The sequence below is a fragment of the Monodon monoceros genome, unplaced genomic scaffold (genome assembly GCF_005190385.1).
Source record: "Monodon monoceros isolate NGI ecotype Baffin Bay Population unplaced genomic scaffold, NGI_Narwhal_1 Super_Scaffold_15, whole genome shotgun sequence".
Classification (NCBI taxonomy): domain Eukaryota; kingdom Metazoa; phylum Chordata; class Mammalia; order Artiodactyla; family Monodontidae; genus Monodon; species Monodon monoceros.
In genome coordinates this window covers 69,565,501-69,586,737 of record NW_021703771.1, presented here as the reverse complement: position 1 = coordinate 69,586,737, position 21,237 = coordinate 69,565,501, and the positions used below count along the sequence as shown (strand labels likewise).

Here is a 21,237-nt window from a genome sequence, read left to right as displayed (position 1 = left end):
GAGGAGTTAGAACATAGGACAGAAAGTGAAAATGGGGATAGGATGAAATGAGAGAAGCATACATTTTATTTGTCTTGGAAGTGACAAATAATCATTAAGCATCTACATTATACAGGAGGTATGCTAGATACTCAGGGGAGATACAAAAATAATGCAAAACACACTTCCGTGGGTCTGGAGATAACTGTAAGCTGACATACATTTGTGAAGCAGGTAACAGTGGCGTGAAGCACAGGTCAAAGTGCTGAAAATAGGTAGTATGTGCTACAGAAGTCCCTCACAGAGGACATGGGGTTAGAGCTGCACAGTTAAGAGGGAGGAAGTTCAGGCATTATTATTACACGAGCACAAATGACCTGGAATCGGATGGTGTATAGTGTTTGATGGGGAAAACATGGAAACTAATCAAGCTAGAATGAGAGATTTACTTCGAGCAGTTGAAGACAGGAGTTGAGAATTTACCCCATGAGCATTAGATAGCCATCATAGATATCTGAATAGAGAAGTGACAAGATGAAATGGATGTCTTAGGAAGAATGTCTTAGGAAGATGTTGGTGGTGGGTTTGAAGTGGGAAGCTCTGGAGGAGGAAAGACTGGTTCGGCAACAGCAGAGGTCCAAATTTGCCTAGGATGGTAACAGGAATAAATGGACAGGACAGGAAGAAAGATTTTTTTTTTAATTGCCTGGACACAGGAAATTATTGAGCCGGAGGGGGCAAAGAAGACTGTGAAGTTTACAGCCTAAATGACTCAGCTTGAGGGAGTGAGAGGGTGATCCCGTGTCAGCTAGGCGACTTAGTAAAGGGGAAAGCCCCAGATTTCAATAAGTATAAACATGGAATCAAGAGATTTTAAAGCTGGAAAGGGCTTCAGACGTCATCTATGCTAGCCCCTTCATTTGATAGGAGGATGGCTAAGGCACAGGGCAGACGTGTGATTCAATCTAGGACAGTGAACAAAGGAGGACAAGCGTAGCAGCTGGAACCCACGTCTTCTCCTGCAGGGTCATCTGCCTGCTTCACTATCTGTTCTGTCTAGTTCTCTGGACAGTGGCTCTCAAACTCGGGACTAAGGACCAGGGCACATCTGCAGCCAAATTAGGCAAAATAAGAAAAATAGACTGAATTTTTCAAAAAGCTAAAATTATTCATTTAAAGAACTAACCTTTACTGGGTGATTATGTCCTTGCTTAATAATTGGTGTTACAATCTCCTTTCATTTAGGAAATGAAGCACTAATACGAATGGTACAGTCTTTACTGTCTTTTTTAGCACAATTAAAAACTAGTAATTTAAGTTCTTCTTCCAGCTCAAAAAAAAAAAGTTCTTTAAAATCTAAATGTCTGAGAGCCATTTCTCAGCATGACGAATCATGTGTGATCTCTTTTCCAAGACACACCAGTTGTGGGTAAAAACCTAGTCACACAAAGAATTACAGAACAGTGTTTTCCTGTCTCTGCCCCCGTCGGCAAGGGCAGGACTACAGCCGTCTTCTCTTTATCCTTTTCTTGCCTTAGAACTGAGCAGGAGTCCAGGGATGGACACTGGGGTAGAGGTGAGGGGATGAGGGACACCTACTCCCAGCATTTGGAATCACTGTCCCTTCTGTCCCTTGGCCTTGGACCAAGGCATGGTAGTAGTAGCGGGGAAGTGGACCCCAATTCTTTGATATGGCCCTGTGACATTTCTTCAATCCTTTTGTAAAATATCCTGCAAAATCAGCTTCAAGCCACCTTTCCACTAGATCGCGTTGTCTTTCCCACGTAGACAACCTCCCTGCTGTGGTCTGTGTGGAGGATTACAGTCCCTCAGAGAAGCAGACCTTGGTGGGCTGCCCTGCCAGGGCTCCAGAAAAGATTGGCGACGCCTGAATCCTGTTGGGCTGAGCTCGGTCCCAGGGCAGGTAGAACCTACAAGAATCCGGGCACTGAGTCACGGGACTGGGGCACTTTCGGTAAGCCGGCAGGAAGGCCTGATCATCAAAGATTCAAGGACAGCTGCCCCGTTTTTTCCTAAATGTGACCTAATGGGAAGACCGATGCACCCAGAGTTAAGGGATTTGGGCTGCTTCTCCTACCATTTAGGGAGTTAAACAAGTCACTCTTCTTGGGCCTGTTCTCCTCATTTCCAAAACTACGTGTCTAGGATTCCTTTCAGGAATACAGCATCCTAAAATCGAACAGGATTTGGTAAACCTGCTGGGCAGGAGCCACGTGGGGTCCGGTGGGCACCCCCTAGGGGGAGGCGCTGAGACCACACTCCTCTGGACCTGACTCTCGGTCACTTCCCTTCCGGGGAGGCGGGGGAGTGTCGGTGGGCGGCGTGCGCGTCCCCGCTGAGCTCGGCGTGAGCGTCTCCTTCGGGCTCGGCGTGCGCGTCTCCGCCCGGCTTGCCACGGGCCCCGGGGCCCGGCCGGGTGGGCGGGGCAGAGCTGGGCGGGGTGGGGAGGACCGCCACCGGGAGAGCAGGCCGAGGAGCTGCAGGAGGAGGAGGAGGAGGAAGACAGGGGAGGGAAAAGGCGGCGGCCCGGCTGGGCAGAGAGGCAAGGAGGAGGCGGGTTGCACGGGGGTGTGGGGCGCGGAGCGGCGCCGGGACAGCGGAGAGCAGCCGGGCACGGCGGCCACGGCAGCCAGGGTCTGGGCCGCGGTTCGGCCGGGCCGGCCGGTGAGTGTCGGGGAGGCCCGCCCGGGAGGCCGGCGCCGTCCCGGCTGCGCCGGGGCCAGAGGCGGTGGCCGGGCAGTGCGAGGCCCGCGGCCGGGGCGCAGGCGGCCGTGCGGCCGGCGGGCCGGGCCTGGGGCGGAGCAAACGCGGCCCCGTCCGGGCGCCGAGAGGAAGTCGGCGGTGTGGGCGTCCGCGCCCAGCCCGCTGCCCGGCCCGCCGTGGAGGCCTCCAGCAAATGGCGACCCAGGCCCCGAGGGCCGACCCCAGGGGCACCCGGGCTCGCGTGTCTGTGTGTTGGGGAGGGGTGACGCCGGAGTTAAACTTAGGGAGCCCCAGGAACCTCGAAAGCCTGGCTTCTCTTTCCTTTTGCCCTTTAGAAACTTGCTTTGTTTGGGGACAGACGGGTTAAAGTAAGCCTGGGAGGCATCATCAATTGTCTTCACGGGATGAGTGAAGTTGGTAACTTTTCCATTCATGGAAGTGAGAGGATCTTAGTCTTAGCCTCAGTCCCTATTAAAGAGAAACATCCTGATTTTATAGATCTGAGGCGTGTGACCATTTACAAGTTATTTGTGTCCTGTCTCGTGGAAGTGCACTGCTTGGAAGGGGGCCATAGAGAGTGCACGTTGAATTTAATCTCCTTTGAGTATGTTTTTTACACGTGTATTTAGAGAATAGAGACAGAACAGCGTGTTGTTTACCATGGTTCTGGTACTCCATTCCCCTCTCCCTGTGTCTTGTTTTTCTTTCTGAGCCATGTCGTAAGTCTCGGATAAAAGATGCTTGGGAAGGAATTGACCTTTTATTCCAAAATTACTTTGTTGACTGGGATCCAAGATGAAGTTATTTATGGGCATGCTGGTATCAGTGTAGATTAACTTAAAACTGTAAATACAAAACCCCAAGCTTTCTTAGCTTTTCATTTCTATTTGCTACATTTCAATACAGTTTTGTGTCGTTTAGAGACCTAGTAAATTATATTAACAGAATTTTGTATTTGCTCATATTTATTAAGCTTTTCCAAAGTTGTTGACGGGCAGAAGGGAAAAGAGTAGCATAAAATGTAAGATGAGGGTTTTTCTAAGGGTTCAGTTTTTCAGTATGCAGTTTTTGCTGAATCACTGTTCTTTATGCTTAGTCACTGTTTCTTACTACAGAAGTTTAATTGGGGATAATATGGTGTTTTGCTAACTTTTTAAATTGTCAATTTGTTTTTATCTGGTAGTGTAATGCGGTGACATAGCTTTTTTGGGTGTGTGATTCTGGAAATGTTAGTGGGTGGAGTTTTGTGAGTGTTACCAGAGAACCGAAGTTTCCGATATAGGCAAACTTTTATGCATTCCAAGTGTACTGGATATTTAATTTCAATCCAGTATTTCTCTATGGTTAGCATTGGAGACTTTTAAAAAAGTATACAAAGTGTCCTAATAAAATACACTGTTGAAGAAAAATAATACGTATTTTGAGATAATGTATATAGTTAGAGAGGTGCTTTAAGGTCACCAAAGTAGACCTTTTTAATGTGTTTACTGTTTGATATATTACTGAAATGTGAATTTTAATGGCATCAGCCTTGTGCTGTTCTGTATGGTTTTTGATAAATCTTTTAACTAAGTTACCATGACTACCATGCTGTGGAATGACATTGTATTTGTAGAATTCATCAATATTAAAGTCATCAGTCAAAAGGCTGTACAAAATATTATTTAATTTCAAATTTATTTTGATGAAATAGGTGGGATTGACCTTGGACTGGTGGTTTTTACACTGTAGATAACTAGATAGTTAATGAGCATCTCTTAATTACAGCCCAGTCTGTGAAAATCTTTTACAAAAAGGGTATGTCTTTTTCTTAAGAGTGGGTAATGTTAGCATCAGGTAGTTCCTCATATGATTGCTTTTAATCAGCTTCCTAAGTATAAATGACCTGATGTAAAAGTGATTGTACGTAACGGTTTGTGCATGCGGATGTGGCGGTTGTGTAAAGCGGGGTGCGTCCGTTTTCTGAGGAATGCGTGTTTGTATCTTGCTGGACACACGAATACTATAGCCGACTTTTGTGGAGTACGAGGTTGTTTTCACAGCACAGTAATTACCTCAAGGTCACCTCAAGCTGAGATTCCTTGGAAGCCCATATTCCCCTGTGCCATGCTGCCCCTTTTAATAAGCTGAGTTCCACCATTTGGGCGGATTATTTTTATCTGAGTCTCAGCTCAAATAGCTTCTGGTATGAATATTAAATATTTATTAATATATGTTATTTTAATTTCTGATGTAAGTCTGCAGTAATTTTGTTTGCTTATTTAGTGGAGAACAATTGCACGTAGTTAGGACTTCCACTTTGGAATAAGCTACCCACGTCCATATTTAGAAATGGAGGAGGTATGTTATGATTATATCATAAATGGAAGGGTGAAAAGTTGAAAACAAAATTCCATATAATTAGGTCATCATTCTGTAAATAAAAAGTCAGAACCAAAATTTAATAAAAGAATGTATACAGTGTAACCAATTTAGCCATTTTGGACTCATCAGTAGGGCACTGCTTTGAGTTGGGAGTTTAATGATCTTGGATTTTGATCTTGTCTAGGCACCTCACCCCCCTTTTTTAAACCAGTGAAATAAAACATCCAACTGAGGTTGTAGATTTATTATGGTTTTTAAAACTGAGTGCACCTGATCAGTAAATCAGCCAGCAGATGTTTGTATTTACTATGCAGTAGCACCTCCAACTATACAAGAAGGATGAGACTTGCTCTGGAGGAATTAAAAGTGATTGCTAAGTATGAAATTACAGTCCTACTTGTGATTATGGTTAACTAATTGAACAAGTCTGTCTATAGTTCCATTTCAGCCTTACATTGAAGCAACATTTTATTGTCTCAGTGGAATTCTTTTTTATCTAATATCATATTAATTGTAATATTAAGGAAGTAGGCTGACGCCACTTCCTTTTCTGAGCTTCCTTTCCTCACCCTCTATATACTCAGGCAGCTGCACACTTGCAGCCACCTCCACCTCTGCTTTTCTTTTCGAACCTAATGCCTCTATAGTCAGTAACCTGTAACCAGACTGCAGGGTTGATTAAGGAATTTAAATAGTGCAACAATAGACAGGTAGATGTTTCCTTTTGTGACTTTTATTACTATTATTTTTTAAGATTTTAAAACAATGGAATATTGAAATTAATTTTACTTGATTTACTTTTCCCTTTAATTTGCTTTTTTGATGGACAGTTTAGCTTATTTCATATAAAATGCCTGGAACATATCACCTAGATACTCAATAAATGTTTGAGCACTTTTGACTTTTTATAGCTGGTACAATGAGGTAATTTTGACTCAATCTGGTTGACTAATTCTAGATTTATAAAGTATCTTTTTATGAAGTATGTAGTTTTCCATGAAGTCAAGAATTGTTTTGGAATCCATCTGCTTATTTCTTGTATTATAATAATTTCATTTATTCATGTTTTTTCGATAAGTGAAGCTCTAATTGAGGCACAGTTTTGAATTCAGGGAACACAGGAATGAATGAGACAGAGATGGTGCCTCCTTTGTGGAGCTTATAGTTTTCCCGTGGAGATAGATGTTTAACAGGGTAATGATTTACTTCAAGTTATGACTAGTATTACCAAGGAAAAATGCAGTGTGTAATGAGCACATAAGTATAATACGGAATCCATACCATACCTTGCCTTTGGGTATGTGGAAAAGTGACATTTAAGCTGATAAAGATTTGAGGTAACAGTTGGGGAAGTAAAGGAGTGTGTATGTGTGTGTGTGTCTGTCTGTCTCTTGGAGGCAGAGGCAGACATTAAGAACAGCCTGAAAAGCTGTGTTGAATATTTGGGTGACTTGATTTAGCATATTTAAAATCGTGCTGATTTGCAGTGCTTTATTTATTTATCGCCTTATGTATTGTAATGAATTTGGAAAAATAAAGGAATTCTTTTTTGAGGGCAGTATCTTTCTGTCTAGAAATAGCCTTAAATGACAAAGTCTCATTTCGTTGTATGTGAAAATGCCATGCCTTAACTTGTTTTTATGGATTGCTTGTCAGCCACAGATTATGAGTTGGCCTAGAATTTCTGTTAGAGAAAATTGAAACTATTGTAAAACATTTACTCTTTTACAGTATTTTCTAGTCTAATGAAACTTTTTCCAGTCATTCAACTTTAAGTGTAAATAGATATGTTATTTGGAACGTTAAGATTGTTTTTCAAGAGAGTTTATTTTAAAAAAGTTAATACTGAGGAGTTTTAAATTAAGCTCGTCTTGAACTTGAAGCCTCAGTTTTAGCAACAAGTTTTCTGCTGGACCTGCTGTGTCACTGTTCAGCTGATAAATCAGGGATTGACATTTTAAACCCGTTTCATAGGATTTGTGAGCAATTGTGCAATACTTTTTGGAGGCATATTTAATTTGATAATAGCGATCTTGAAAGAGGGTGGATCTGGAACTTTTAAATTCTGAAACAGTATCCCAGAATACTTTTTGGGTATTGTCTACTGCATTTTAAAAAAACTTATTTCTTAATATATTTAATTGTAAAATGGACTTAAACTTGATTCCTTCTTTGTATAGCTGTTTTGAGAATGGTTAAATTTGTACTATTTCATATGTTTATACTGAGCATTATAAATGTAAGTTATTTTTAAAATAATTTAAAACTCTTATGTTCAAAGCAAAGTAATGTGCTATTATAATTAGAAAGGACCAAAAAGACTCTCTTGACCACAAGGGTGATTAAGTGTTGGAATAAACTACAAACAAAGTTGTGTAACCTCCATTCCTCGAATACCATCTTAAAATTGGATCACCAAGTTACTGAAGTGCTGTCTTATTTTCTTAAACTTTATAAGCATATCTGTTATCGTCCATATGTATTGATGAGATATAGATTTCAATCCTAGCTCTGCCACTTACTAGGTAGATGACCTTGGGTAAGTCACCTACGCTCTCTGTACCTCAGTTTTCTCTGGGTTGTTATGAGGATTAAGTGACATTGACATGATTCTACAAAGAAGGATAAAGTAGGGACATAGTGTTCCATTTTCCTTTAAGTCTACTTCAGTAAATAATAAATGTTGTGGACTCATTGCTGTGGATGCTTTTATTTTTATTATTATTATTTTTTAATCATTTCTTTTATTCAGAGGGGGAATAGTGTGGAAGAGGGTATTTATTTTGAATATTGAGAGCCCTCTACTTCTATTTACCTTTCAGAGTTGTTGCTGTTTTGCATTTAACTCAGTTGTTTGTAACAGTTGCTATTTTAAACACTTTTGAATTAAGCATGTTTTGAGATGTGTTCTGCCTGGTATAATCATGTGATGTGCATGTAACATAAGGTGTTCCTACTAGTTCTGAGAGCCTTGGTCACTTCTGTTGGAACTGCTTGTGTTTTTAGGTTTCTCTGTTAGTAACAGTCACGTTTATAACCTTCAGCATGTGAGATGAACTCAGTCTAGTTGTAAAGTAAGAAAGCTACAGCTGTTTTCACAATCTAATCACCCAGTAAAATTTGTCTTAATTCTTATTAAAGTTTCTCTTTGCTTAACTTACAAATGTCATCATTAGTCTGTCATTTCTTCTATTTTAACCCTTTTTAGCATGTCTATCTTCAATTTATAGGTTCTGTCTTTAGCTTTAAAATTTATAGGGATAAACATTCAGAAGTATTTAACTCATTTGTAATTTTTAAACACAGTTTTAAAATGTAGTTTTGTTGTTAAGTGTGTGCCTTGTTTTTTTCTGTCCCTGGCATCAGTTCACACCATAATATCAACTCAGAACTTTTCTACTTAATCAACAAAGCTCTGTCAATAATAGACTTTTGCTGTTTGAGTTTGAGGAAAATCAAGCCTGGACTGGAGAAAAAGAAATAGCAATTTGGGGAATAATTAGTTTACATTAGCCACCTAGAAGTAAGATAGAATTTATGGAAGAGAATATGTGAGAGAACTAGCAAGGCTTTATGCACTAAAGTGAAGAAAAATGGGCTAAGAATCGGCTTCTTATCCAGAAAATTATTATTAATTTAATTTGGAAAATTTTGAGGTGAGTTGCCTGTGCCATATACATGTAGAGGTATATAATAAATAAGTAGCTGTAGAGATCTGAAATTTGGAAGCGGGATCTGGGCAGGAGGTATAGATGAGTTTTTAGCATATAAGTGGTAATGAAGCTTTTGAGAAATTGGGAGAATGTATAGAATGAACCAGAAATGACATGGATCCCTGAAGAAGAGTAATATTTTAGAAGAAAAGATTAAGGAATAACCAAAGAGGTAGGGGGAACACCAGGGAAATGTGAGACCATAAAAACTAAAGAAAGATAGTAGTTCAGAAAGGAGGAATTAGTCAACAAAATGATATAATGGCTAAGGAAGATGAGGTCTGGAAAAAATGCCCTTTGGATTTAGCATTGAGGATCTACATAGAGCGGTTTTAATGAGTGGTGGTAAAAGTAAACACACATTAGAGGGCTGAAGAGTATATGGGAAGTTAATGGGGTTTGTTTGTTGTTTTTCTTTTGAAAGCTTGACTGAAAAGGAAAAAAAACAGCAAAAGGGGGATATTGCTTTATTATACATGTTTTTAAAGATGAAATAGTCTTTTAAGTTTTTGCTGCTAATAGGAACAAGCCAATAAAGAAGTTGAAGATTATAGAAATAAGACATTGAATAGGCTAAGTAATTATAAGTAAATCAGTGCATTGTGCCAATACTTTCTCTTTTTTTGTATAAAATTTTTCTTGCTAAAAGCAGGAAAGAACATTAGTTATCTGTAACCCTCTCGTGTTATTTTGTGGGTACTATTTCTCTGCTTAAAATCCTCAGTGGTTTCTAACTGCTTAAAAGTCTGAACTCCTTAGAGTAGCGTATAACACACTTTCCATAACTTTTCTTATTCCTGTCCCACCTCATCTCTCACAGCTACTTTGCATTTCACCTTGTGATCCAGCAATACTGGGAAACTTGAGGTTCCCTCAACATGTTTTGCGAATTCTTGCTTTTCTGTATTTGCATATGCTGTTACTTCAGCATTGAATGCCTCTCTTCGTTTCTAACCCTACCCTCCTGCGCTTAAGACTTCTCATCTTTCAAGACTACTGTGAACTCTTCTCTACCCCCCACCCATACTGATTTTCTCTGTCATATTGATCATATAAAAATGTGACATGATTTTACTTTCATCTCTGACCTCCTGCTGAAGCTCCTTGAGAGGAGGCACCATGTCTTCTAATCTTCATGTTGCCATACCAAACACAGAGTCTGGTACATGGCAGTTAAACAATAAATAGGTGTTGAATGAATGAATGGAAACTGTGGCCCTCAGAAGTAAGTGATTCGTCCACTGCCACAGAAGAGGCGCTAGAGCTTATATTTTTTGGATAAATGCCCTCTTTGTTTTAATTAAGGCTTACTCTTTTGTAGAATTTATTAAGGCATAGGTAGAAAGAGAGGTCGGTAGATGAAATCTTACATAAATTTATGTATTTGGAGGGAATATTAAAGAAAACATCTAACCAGGTTTTAGTTAAGTATATTCATGAAATTCAGATTATTCTCTTTTAGGAATATGGTGAGGTCTCTGCAGTGTGGAGTGTATCATAACCAGTTTAGTTAAAATTAAAAAGGTAAAAGCTGAAGCATTCTCTGAAATCTAAAAGTTAAATATTCATTAACTGGTTTTGGGCATTAATTTATATACTACACAATATACTAGAATTTAAGTATTATATTTTGAAATGTTTGGCCTGTTGGGCAGATTGTTATATGGTATATAAAAATGAACTTTTGACTTACTTCTTGAATTAAAGTGCTTAAGCTGTTTCAAGATGGATTGATTATATGTCAAATAAACTTGTTAAATGTTTATATTATATATTTCATCCTCATATAAGCCAATAAACCTTTATGATTTGATGTTTTTCCTTAAAACAGTTTTTAAAAAAACGACCACTTTTTGCCTAACTTCTTCTTTCTTTTCCATCTCAGTAACTAGAGCTGGACTGGCCATTATGGAGGAGGGCCTGCAGCACTCTCACTGCGTGAATTGTGTCAGTAGACGGTGTATGACCAGACCAGAGCCTGGGATTTCCTGTGACTTGATAGGTTGTCCATTGGTTTGTGGAGCAGTTTTCCATTCTTGTAAAGCTGATGAGCATCGACTTTTATGTCCATTGGAACGAGTGCCTTGCTTAAATAGTGACTTTGGATGTCCATTTACAATGGCTCGAAATAAAGTTGCCGAACATCTAGAAATGTGTCCTGCAAGTGTGGTGTGCTGTACTATGGAGTGGAACCGATGGCCAGTTAGTTATGCAGACCGGAAATCATATGAAAATCTAAGCAGAGATGTTGATGAAGTGGCACAATTAGATATGGCCTTGGCCCTTCAAGACCAAAGGATGCTCTTAGAGTCTCTCAAAGTAGCCACCATGATGTCAAAAGCAACTGATAAAGTATCAGAACCTAGAGAACAGATCTCAGTTAAATCAAGTGTCCCAGAAATACCACATACTAATGGTTTGGTGTCTGTTGATGAAGACTCTTACGGTGCACTTTATCAAGCTACTGTTGAAACAACCAGAAGTTTGGCTGTTGCTTTAGATATCCTGAATACCGCCACAAGAGACATTGGCATGTTAAGTACGAGTCTTTGTGCTTCCCCAAATGAAATGAAAGAAGAAGAAAATGCCAGAGAAAGCTTACAGAACAGAAACTTGAAAGACCAGGACCATCTTTATGAGGATGAGATAGGGGCAGTAGGTGGGATTGACCATAATGACACAAGTCAGAATGCCCAGTCTGAACAAAATGGTTCAAGTGATTTATTATGTGACTTGGATGCCAGTTCTTATGGCACTTCTGCTCTTTGTAATGGCTTTCCTTTGGAAAATATATGTACACAGGTCATTGAGCAGAATCAGAATTTACATAGCGACTCAAAACAAAGTAACTTAACAAATAGAGAATGTGTAGCATCAGATGGCCCTTCAGAACCTTCTAGTTCACTTTCAGTAGCAGCACAAGTTAGGGAAGTAATACCATCTAATGCTTTGCCTAATGGCACAGTTCAGCATATCCTCATGCCAGATGATGATGAAGACTTGTGTTGGAAAAAAGTAGACTTAGGGGACCTAAGGAATGTGGATGTCTTATCTTTCAGTCATCCTCCTTCATTCAAATTTCTTTCTAATTCATGTTGGTCTAAACCAAAGGAAGATAAAGCAGTAGACACATCAGATTTGGAAGTTGCAGAAGATCCAATGGGTCTCCAAGGAATAGATCTAATCACAGCAGCATTACTGTTTTGTCTAGGAGATTCTCCAGGTGGGAGGGGTATATCTGATAGTCGCATGGTTGATGTTTATCACATCGACTTTGGGACTCAGACTTTTTCACTTCCGTCTGCCATATTAGCTACAAATACAATGGTTGGGGAAATAGCTTCAGCTTCAGCTTGTGATCATGCCAACCCACAGCTTTCAAATCCAAGTCCTTTTCAGACACTTGGGCTGGATTTAGTATTGGAATGTGTCGCTAGGTACCAACCCAAGCAGCGTCCAATGTTTACATTTGTTTGTGGACAGTTATTCAGAAGAAAAGAATTTTCATCGCATTTTAAGAACGTGCATGGTGACATTCATGCTGGACTCAATGGCTGGATGGAACAGAGGTGCCCTTTAGCATATTATGGTTGTACCTATTCTCAGCGTAGATTTTGTCCATCAACACAAGGAGCAAAGATTATACATGACCGCCATTTGAGGTCATTTGGAGTTCAGCCATCTGTATCTACAGCGTTAGTGGAGCCTGCTAGAAACTGTGTGTTGGGATTACATAGTGACCATCTAAGTGGTCTTCCTTTTGAAGTCCTGCAACATATTGCAGGCTTTCTTGATGGCTTCAGTTTATGCCAGCTCTCGTGTGTATCCAAGTTAATGAGGGATGTGTGTGGCAGTCTTCTTCAGTCTCGTGGAATGGTCATACTGCAGTGGGGGAAAAGGAAGTATCCGGAAGGAAATTCATCATGGCAGATAAAAGAAAAGGTTGGTTTAATTTAATTGTATCAGTCCCTTATTTGACATATAATAGGCACTTAATAATGTTGTTGCTGAATTAATAACATTAACCTTGTTGCAAAATTGACCATCCTTAAAACTTAATAATTCAGTACGATGACAAACTTTTTTATAACGATAATGAAAGCAAGAATAGTTAGAATTGTTAGTCATAATCACATATTTACTGCAGATATCCTAGAACTAGATTCTGATGTCATACGACAGAGGCCACTTCCAGTTCTTCAGTTGAGGGGTTCTGTACCTAGTTACTTCTTCTGTAACAGCTCCCTTTGCTTGAGTCCATGTTAGCCACCTTCTAATTTGGGCTCCATCTGAAACATTTTCACCATAGGACAATGGAGGAAGCAAGGAGAAGGTTTTTTACTGCTTGCAATTGGCAGTTTTGGTCCATTCTTAGCAATTTCTTTCTTAGAACTTGGTTATTACAGGGAGAACTTAAATAAGGAGACATGAAAAAAAATCTCCTAGTAAGTGACCAATGGAGTATTTGGGGTATAGAGAATGAAAATGGATGGATGTGGAAATGTGTTAGGCTGAGGTGAGATAAGGGCAGTAGGATTTGATATTGTTGACTCTGCGTTTAGTACAGTACAAGGGAGTGTTGCAGATTGGAAGCTTGAGCTGGAGATTGGGAACGAATCCTGGCTCCACCGTTTTCCTCCTGTGATATCTTACTTTTGCCCAGCTTCTGTTTGAGGTACTATCCAATAGAAACTAGAAGGCATTACAGATACCTTTGATTGAAGGTGTTTTTTCATTTTAGAACATTTATAATATGAAACTTTGATTTTATGAAGTAGAAAAAAATTTGATAAACTTCACATTGGTTGAACAGGGTTCACATTTCTGGCTACTTTGTTTTTACCACCCTTAGGTTTTCTCTTATTTCCACTCATTGCTCCAGTTTTTCAGAATTCTGCATCTGCTTTTGTGTTCTCCTGAAGCTTTGACCAGTAAATGAGCACGCTAATTATTTTATGTAGAAAATTTCATACTTGCTGCATATATGTGGGTTTGTGTGTATTTTCATTTTCTACATGATTTGGTGTCCTTCTGCCATTTGGGATGAGACACTCAGAGCATGGCCCGTTTTTGTCCTTGCCCCCCCCCCCCAGTATTGACCTATGAGGTAAAATATTTTCTGGGGGTTTTTTTGCTGCAGAAAACCTCATCTACTCTTGGAGTTTGAATTGCCATCATTTATTCAAATTACGTGTGTATATCCTGGCCATTTTCTCCTCTGAACTCCAGTCCATTATATACAAGCATCTACTGGACATCTGCACTTGATTATGTCACAGCTTCAGCGAACTCAACAGGTCCAACCTACTCCACTTTTCTACCCCTCTTAATGTCAGAAAATGGCATTTTCATCTCTGAAGCTGCCTAAACTAGGAATTTGGGAGTTAAGGTTGACCCCTTTTTTCCCCCCCTTTATTTCCATATCCAGGTAATCACAAAGTCCTGTTGTCTCCCCTTCTTCATAACCTCTCAGGTTTGCTTACTGTTTCTACTGCGGTTTCCCTAGTTAGTCCCGCCTGTAGTTGTCTCCTGGGTTACTACAGTAGCCTCTTCCTTACTGGGTTTCTGTTTCCAGCTGAGTCCCTCTCCAACATATTCTCTATAGAAGAGGTAGAGTAATAAATAATTTCTTAAATACGGTTCTTATGCTGTAGTGCTTGAAAACTTCTTAAATGTCCATCCATTGCCCTGGGGTAGAGGCAGACTCCTTGATGAAACATTTAAGACTTTTCATAATCTTGTCCTCACTTACCTCTTCAGTTTCCTTTTGTCACTTTATATTCCAGCCATGGAATTTATTTAGAGTTGTCTGATGTTTTCTTCTTGCCTTAAGGTGTTTGAGTACACTGTCCCTGATACCTACATTTGAACACTTGAGATGTTCTAGGCAGTGTGTACTTTACTTTCGTTAATGTATTTAATCTACTGTCCCTATTTCATGGATGAAGAAACTGTGGTTTAGAGAGGTTAAGTAACTTGTCCAGTTGGTGGATTCAGACCCTGGGAACCTATTTCTGGAGGTTGTGATCATTATCTCATTGCTATATCCTGCTTACTCTTCAGATCTTACTTTGTCAAGAAAGCCTACTCCGGCCCCGTTGAAGCCCTTAGGGAGGTGCACTGCTCTGTGTTCTCCTGGTGTTCTATTATATACCTCCTACTCTATGTACCCATACTGAAGCACTGACCATGCTGTTTGGAAATTCACTGACGACTTGTCAGTTTCTTTCATTAGACTGTAAGTTCATTGAGAAGTGAGACTCCCTGGGAACCAAAATATGAACTGCTTTGCATAGCACCTCACATATAGCAGGCACTAAGTAAATACTTGATGTATACTTGGATGCAAAATTGGCCCATGACTAAGAAACCTTGTCATCAGGAGATGGGAGCTGTCCATTTTTTCCTGAGTTTGTTTCACCAGACTCTTGACTATGTGGAAGTAGGGAAACTGTCTGCCACCATTGAATCTTTCAGCAAATTCATTCTGTGAAGCTTAACAAAAACTCCTAATTCTTAGTATAGTTTTGTGGTTGTGGGGAATTGTAATCTATAATGTCTATTGTTAGCTGCTGTCCAGGCCTTCACTGACATCTGGGAAATGACTGTATGCAGGGTAATTGATATCAACTTAAGAAGTATAGCGATTAAGCACCTTATGTGCTGAACTATTCTACTGCTGGCTGAAAAATAATTGTGTTCAGAATTTGAAGGCATCTGGCCACCCCAGAATTCATAGCATTCTTTTCTGAGAAGCTCTAATGAGTGCTGAGGGCATCTCTCAAATTCACAGCTGCTTTCTAGAGTATCTGCTGTTTGCCACGGGTTCAGTGTTCTCTAGACATTTGCTTGTTGATTAGCTTAGCTAGGATGCCTGGGCCTGTCTTGCTTGTTACCTATGTTCAGGTAACTTTATATTTTCAAATTGTAAAGATGAGAGGGGGCCACAACAGTCATTGCTGGACGTATAAGGTGACAGTGCTTCAGGGCTTGGAGCTGCTGAGTGGGCAAAAGGGAAGGTAGTTCTTATTTTTACCAAAACAGGGATGGCATATAAATATTTTTCCCAGAAATGTATTTTACAATGATATGGAATTTTAAAATGATTCATTTTACAAAGAGCTCTATAAAAATTTCCAGAAACATGTTGAACAAATTGAAGCACTTGTGTTCCTTGTTATTACTAAGTGCGTTTACTACTTATAAATAATGAAAAGAAAAAGTACCTTGGCACAAAATATTCTAGAGTATTTTTTAATATACTTCATATGGTGTAACAGGAATGGGAGAAAAACTTGGATAAAAAAATAACACTTGTATTGTCAATATCTCCAGACTATGGATAGGTCTCTCTCTCTATATATATAGACATTTGGATAGGATGAAAGCCTGGTGTACAATATGCAATATTTTAGGAAGTAGCTCTGAATATTTTATAAAAATTGCTTAATAAGTAAGCCAGGTTGGATGTGATTTTCAATGTTGAGCTTTGTCTTTTGTTTTCTTTCTGGTTATTATATTTATTGAAGTTATAATGTCATAGGAATGATTTATCTTACAAATATTTGATAAACAGATTTGTACCCAAATGGATTACTACTTCCAGTTTTGTAGCTAACTACTTGAAACTTTATATTAGATATTTCTCTTAACAGTTAGAAATGTGTGCAGTTAGAGCAAGAATTATGTTTTGATTCTTGTAAGTTGACTTGTTTAAATCTGAAGTAGAATTTTCTTCTAGGTATGGCGATTCAGTACTGCATTTTGTTCTGTCAAAGAATGGAAATTTGCTGACATCCTAAGCATGGCTGACCACTTGAAGAAATGCAGTTACAATATTGTAGAGAAACGGGAGGAAGCAATCCCATTGCCGTGTATGTGTGTGACACGAGAACTCACTAAAGAAGGACGTTCACTTCGCTCAGTTTTAAAACCTGTACTTTAAATACTATAATTCCACTTGCACATACATGCAAGCACCTAGTATAATTTCTTGGTAATATGTGACACTTTATTAATGTATTAAAGATTACAGCTAGCTAAATTCATTGTCACTATGTATATAATGTTTTGAAGTGACCTATATTTTTATAAAGTACTGTTTAGTTGGAAAAAAGTTGCCTTAATGTTTGAAATGTGTGAATGTTTTGGAACTTGCTGGACAGGGTGATTTAATTTTTAGCTACATAATTTTCAGAATTAGTATTTTTAGTGGTGTGCATATTTTGGTTCTTACATTTTTTGCTTCTTAAATAACAAGATCCTGACCAAACAATTTATTCCTCATTTTCTGTGGGTTATAACCTATGCATTCAAAAATCAAAACTTTGATTCTAATTTTTACATCATAGGCTTTTCAGATTCAGAAAACATTCAATTGCTTAAACACTGCATAAGACCATTATAAAGTTTTTATTTTCTAGTTCTCCCCTTACATAATTGTTGATATGTAGATGATCTCTAATATATACATAATATTTGAAATCATGAGTAATGTTGATAATGCCATTTATCATGTTTTAAAAATAGTCCACAAAAATGTTTTCACCTTACATATTTACAACTCTCATACAGAGAGTTGACCGTATGCAGCTTTTTTTGGTTAGATGCCACATCCAGAGACTCATGGCAGTGTGTTATGTGACAGGTTAAAGGAAAATCAACAAAAGAACCCTGTGAATTTACTTTAATTTGAAACTGTATATGGTATTATATGCCAGGTATTTGATATTTGGAGAGAAGAAAATACAGTTGGCCCTTCATATCTGCAGGTTCCAAATCCATGGATTCAACCAAAGGATGGAGAATATTTGAAAAAAAATTCCATGAAATTTCAAAAAGCAAAACTTGAATTTGCCACTCATCTTCAACTATTTATATGGCACTTATATTATATTTACAATTACTTACATAGCATTTATATTGCATTAGGTACTATAAATAATCTAGAGATGATTTCCAGTATATGGGAAGTATGCGTAGGTTATGTGCAAATACTATGCCATTTTATGTAAGGGACTTGAACATCTGTGACTTTTGGGACCGTAGCGGGGTCCTGGAACGAATCTTCTGCAGATCCTGAGAGATGACTGTATACCTCATCTTAAGTCTGAATTGGGCATATTCCGTGAATAAATTTCAGATATTCAGAATGCAAAGGGCTTAACTTTTTATCACAAGTGTTTAAAATTTTTGCCTTTTGATGTTTATAAAAATCACAATTATGTTGTTTTAAGACATTTTAAAATGTGACACTTGCTATCTTTGTAAGATGACAATCATGAAACGCAGAAACCTTTGCAGGTTAATATTCCATAGACTTCTCTACCAAAAAAGTAAGAATTGCATCTTTGTGTAAAACCAAAATACAACAGAAAGATATTCAAAGACCTATTCTTGAGGTATTTTATTATAGTTTTCAAATTGATTTATACTGTTATTAACCTGATGTGGTCAGTTTAGAAAAATGAGTATATCAGTATTAAGAAATAAATTGCAAAGATGGAGATTTGTACTTAAATAATTTAGGTAACTTGTGGCATTTGGTAGTCTGAAATGGTTACAAGTTACTTTGCTAAAAAAACTTCAAAGCTATTTTGTCTTCTTTTCCTACATTTGTCCCTGAGAATGCTCTATTAACTAGGTTCTTGATTCCCATGTATGGCAATCGGGCAGGGCAGAGCCCTTCCTTGGGCATTACAAAAGGATTCTGAATTGCTTTAAGACTTGTTTTGGTTGGATCAAGGCCTCATTACAGTTGAAAAGCACAGCGTTAAAGACTAATCAGTTGTTTTGCCTCACCTGTCATTTTAATTAGAAGAATATTTATTTCTTAGTGCTTAAACCAACTATTTCAACTGTGAGATTTGAATTACATAAACAGTCTCTTTCTGTGAAAAAGTCAGAAATAAGATATCAAATACTATAAAATATAACTCTGCCTTTTAAAGTTTTGCTGAAGAATGTGTCTGGTTAGGATAGCACAAACATTAACTTTTTGTTTTATGGTTGTGCTTTTTTAAAATCCTTGTTTTTTAAGTTTAGACTCCATGTTTCCACACTGGATCATGAGATATTTAACATTTTCTACCTTTTATTTCTTTTACACGTCTTTGGCTGTTTTCTTTTTTGTTTATGCCACCATACTATTTTGTTAAAATGTTTTCTTTGTGCAGCATTTGTTCAAATTCTAATAAAATTAATATTTTCCTTTATATGGCTCAGTAACTTAAAAAGAAAAAACTTATATTTAAATAAAATTTTAATCCTTGCTTGACAAATTCCAAACATAGTCATATTGTTTCTGTAGTGGGGATTTTCTGCATGTTGCAGGAGTTGCTTGTTGATTGTCATTGCTCACCCATGTTTTACTGGTGAACATTAACTTTTTTTTTAATATAGAAAACTCATCAGTTAGCTTTCTCTGCCCCTTCAGTGTCTTCTTGAAAGTAGTCCCACCTCGGGGTATTGAAAGGCTGAAGAGTTTCTGGCAATTATTTTTCTAAAACTTTTAATGGGAACAGTCTATCTAACCTTTTAAGCATGAAAAGGTTTGTGTTTTGGCCAAGTAAGTTGTCATTTGAGAAGCCTTTGTTGATACTTTAGTCTTTGCTAACCAGCAAGATAAAGGGCAGGTATTAGGAAGGAGGGAAATACCTGAATTCACTTTTCTTCTCTGCCTTTTTCCCCAGAACTGCCTATTAGCTTAATCTCAGTGCCCACCGCGCCCCCCCCCCCGCCCCCACCACCCTATCTGTCTCTGTCTCTGTCTCTGTCTCTGTCTCTGTCTCTCTCTCTCTCTCTCCCTCCCTCCCTCCCTCCCTCCCTCCCTCCCTCTCTCTCTCCTCTCTCCTCTCTCCTCTCTTTCTGTAGCTTCTGAGAATCACAGTTCACTTAGAGTAGTGGTTCCCAAAGTGTGGTCCCCGGACCGTCAGCGTCATCTGGGAATTTGTTAGAAATGCAAATTCTTGTGACCCTTCACAGACTTAGAGAATCAGAAACTATGGGGTGGGAACAAGCAGTCTGTTAACAAACGCCTCCCCAAGTGATTCTGATGCATGGTAAAGTATGAGAATTTAGAGGAAAGCCTGGGACTATTGCCAGCTCTTCTGAATGATGTGTTACTGGGATAGATATATGTGTGCATGTAGCTACATTTATGATCCAAAATTAAGAGTAATAGTAATTTATTAGTATTACCTAAATGATCAAATTTAATGATATATGTTGTCTCAATGTTACAGCCATATGACAAAATACATTAGGTACCATGGTTGTTGGACATTCTTTTAAAAAGCTAGTATTTACTAGTAAATTTAGTATTTCACTAGTGTTTCTTCTGGTCAAGGTTGATTGCAGATTGTTCATTAGCACTAACATTTAGCCTAGTCATCATTCATTCTCTTGTTGAGTGGTTGCAATCATGTGAACATACTAGATTTCTAGGATAGAGTCGAGGTAAAACGATACTGGATTAAGTTCTACAAGAATTCTGTAGGAATTCTTTCAACACTCTCAATAAGAGGTATTAAAGATTGGGTTTCTGGTTTATCAGTAGTATAGAATCTTTTTTGGTCTTTGACCCTGTGCTACATGTCCCAACAATGTTGTTGCTATTATTAACTATCCCTTAACATTGGAATCCTTGAAGATATGGTAGTTTATACTGCCATATGAATAGCAGGTTTTTAATCTCTGGCAATTTGAAGGTAGGTTTTGGTGTTCAGAAGCAAAACAGATTTCATGTTTTGCATCCCAACCTAAAAAGACATGGAGCTTATTTATTTTAAAAATTTTCTAAGGAATAGTTATACAAACATTAAAAAATATGTTTGTTTCATGCATGACATTGGAAAGTGATAAAATTGACACCTGCAGAGGTGGGTGTTTAGAATTACAGTAGAAAGAAAGCGATTGGCCTTCGTTCTCTCAAAAGGCTGGATAAAGCCTTCTGATGGAAATAATTTCTCTGATGTGTGTTTGGCTGGTTATCTAAATATAGCTCTTAGTAGTCTTAACATGCTTGTGAGGCCTAGAAAGCAAGAGTGTATTAGTGATAACCTTTAAAGAAAATCAGTGACTCATCCACTGTGTTTAAAGTAATTCAGTGATGGGTTTTTTTAGGATTTGATCTAAATCTGATTTCCAAACAAAAAAGTTCAAGATGTACAAGTAAAGGCTAACGCTTGTAAACTCCGTTTTAAATAAAATAAGGGGAGAGGAAGAATGGTTTCTTTTAAAGTCAACTTTTTCACAAATTTCCTTGATTTAAAAGATCAAAGTAAGTTTTAAGTTTCCATTGTATGGATGAAAAAACCTAGGTACTCAAAGTTTTAAGTACCGATGAGTGTTTTGGACACAGTTCACTTTTCTTTACAAATGCAGAAAGAGAAGGGAAGTTTAGATGTAGGGAAATTATTTTGGAAAATATTGTTGCCTAGAATATTTGATTACTAAT

At 38.3% G+C, this 21,237-nt stretch overlaps 1 protein-coding gene across 3 annotated transcripts; it reads left to right on the top strand.

Moving 5' to 3' along the window:
* Positions 1 to 2,465: 2,465 nt before the first annotated feature.
* Positions 2,466 to 18,983, top strand: FBXO30 (F-box protein 30). 3 transcript variants are annotated; one of them, XM_029224269.1, is made up of 3 exons: positions 2,466 to 2,542; positions 10,666 to 12,722; positions 16,522 to 18,983. In XM_029224269.1, exons 2-3 carry the CDS (start codon positions 10,689 to 10,691, stop codon positions 16,723 to 16,725), a joined length of 2,238 nt encoding a protein of 745 aa, XP_029080102.1. In that variant the 5' UTR covers positions 2,466 to 2,542; positions 10,666 to 10,688; the 3' UTR covers positions 16,726 to 18,983. The 3 variants fall into 3 exon arrangements, with proteins under 3 accessions (XP_029080102.1, XP_029080101.1, XP_029080100.1); XM_029224268.1 differs by having other exon boundaries at positions 2,513 to 2,664; XM_029224267.1 differs by lacking the exon at positions 2,466 to 2,542 and having other exon boundaries at positions 10,580 to 12,722.
* Positions 18,984 to 21,237: the final 2,254 nt, after the last annotated feature.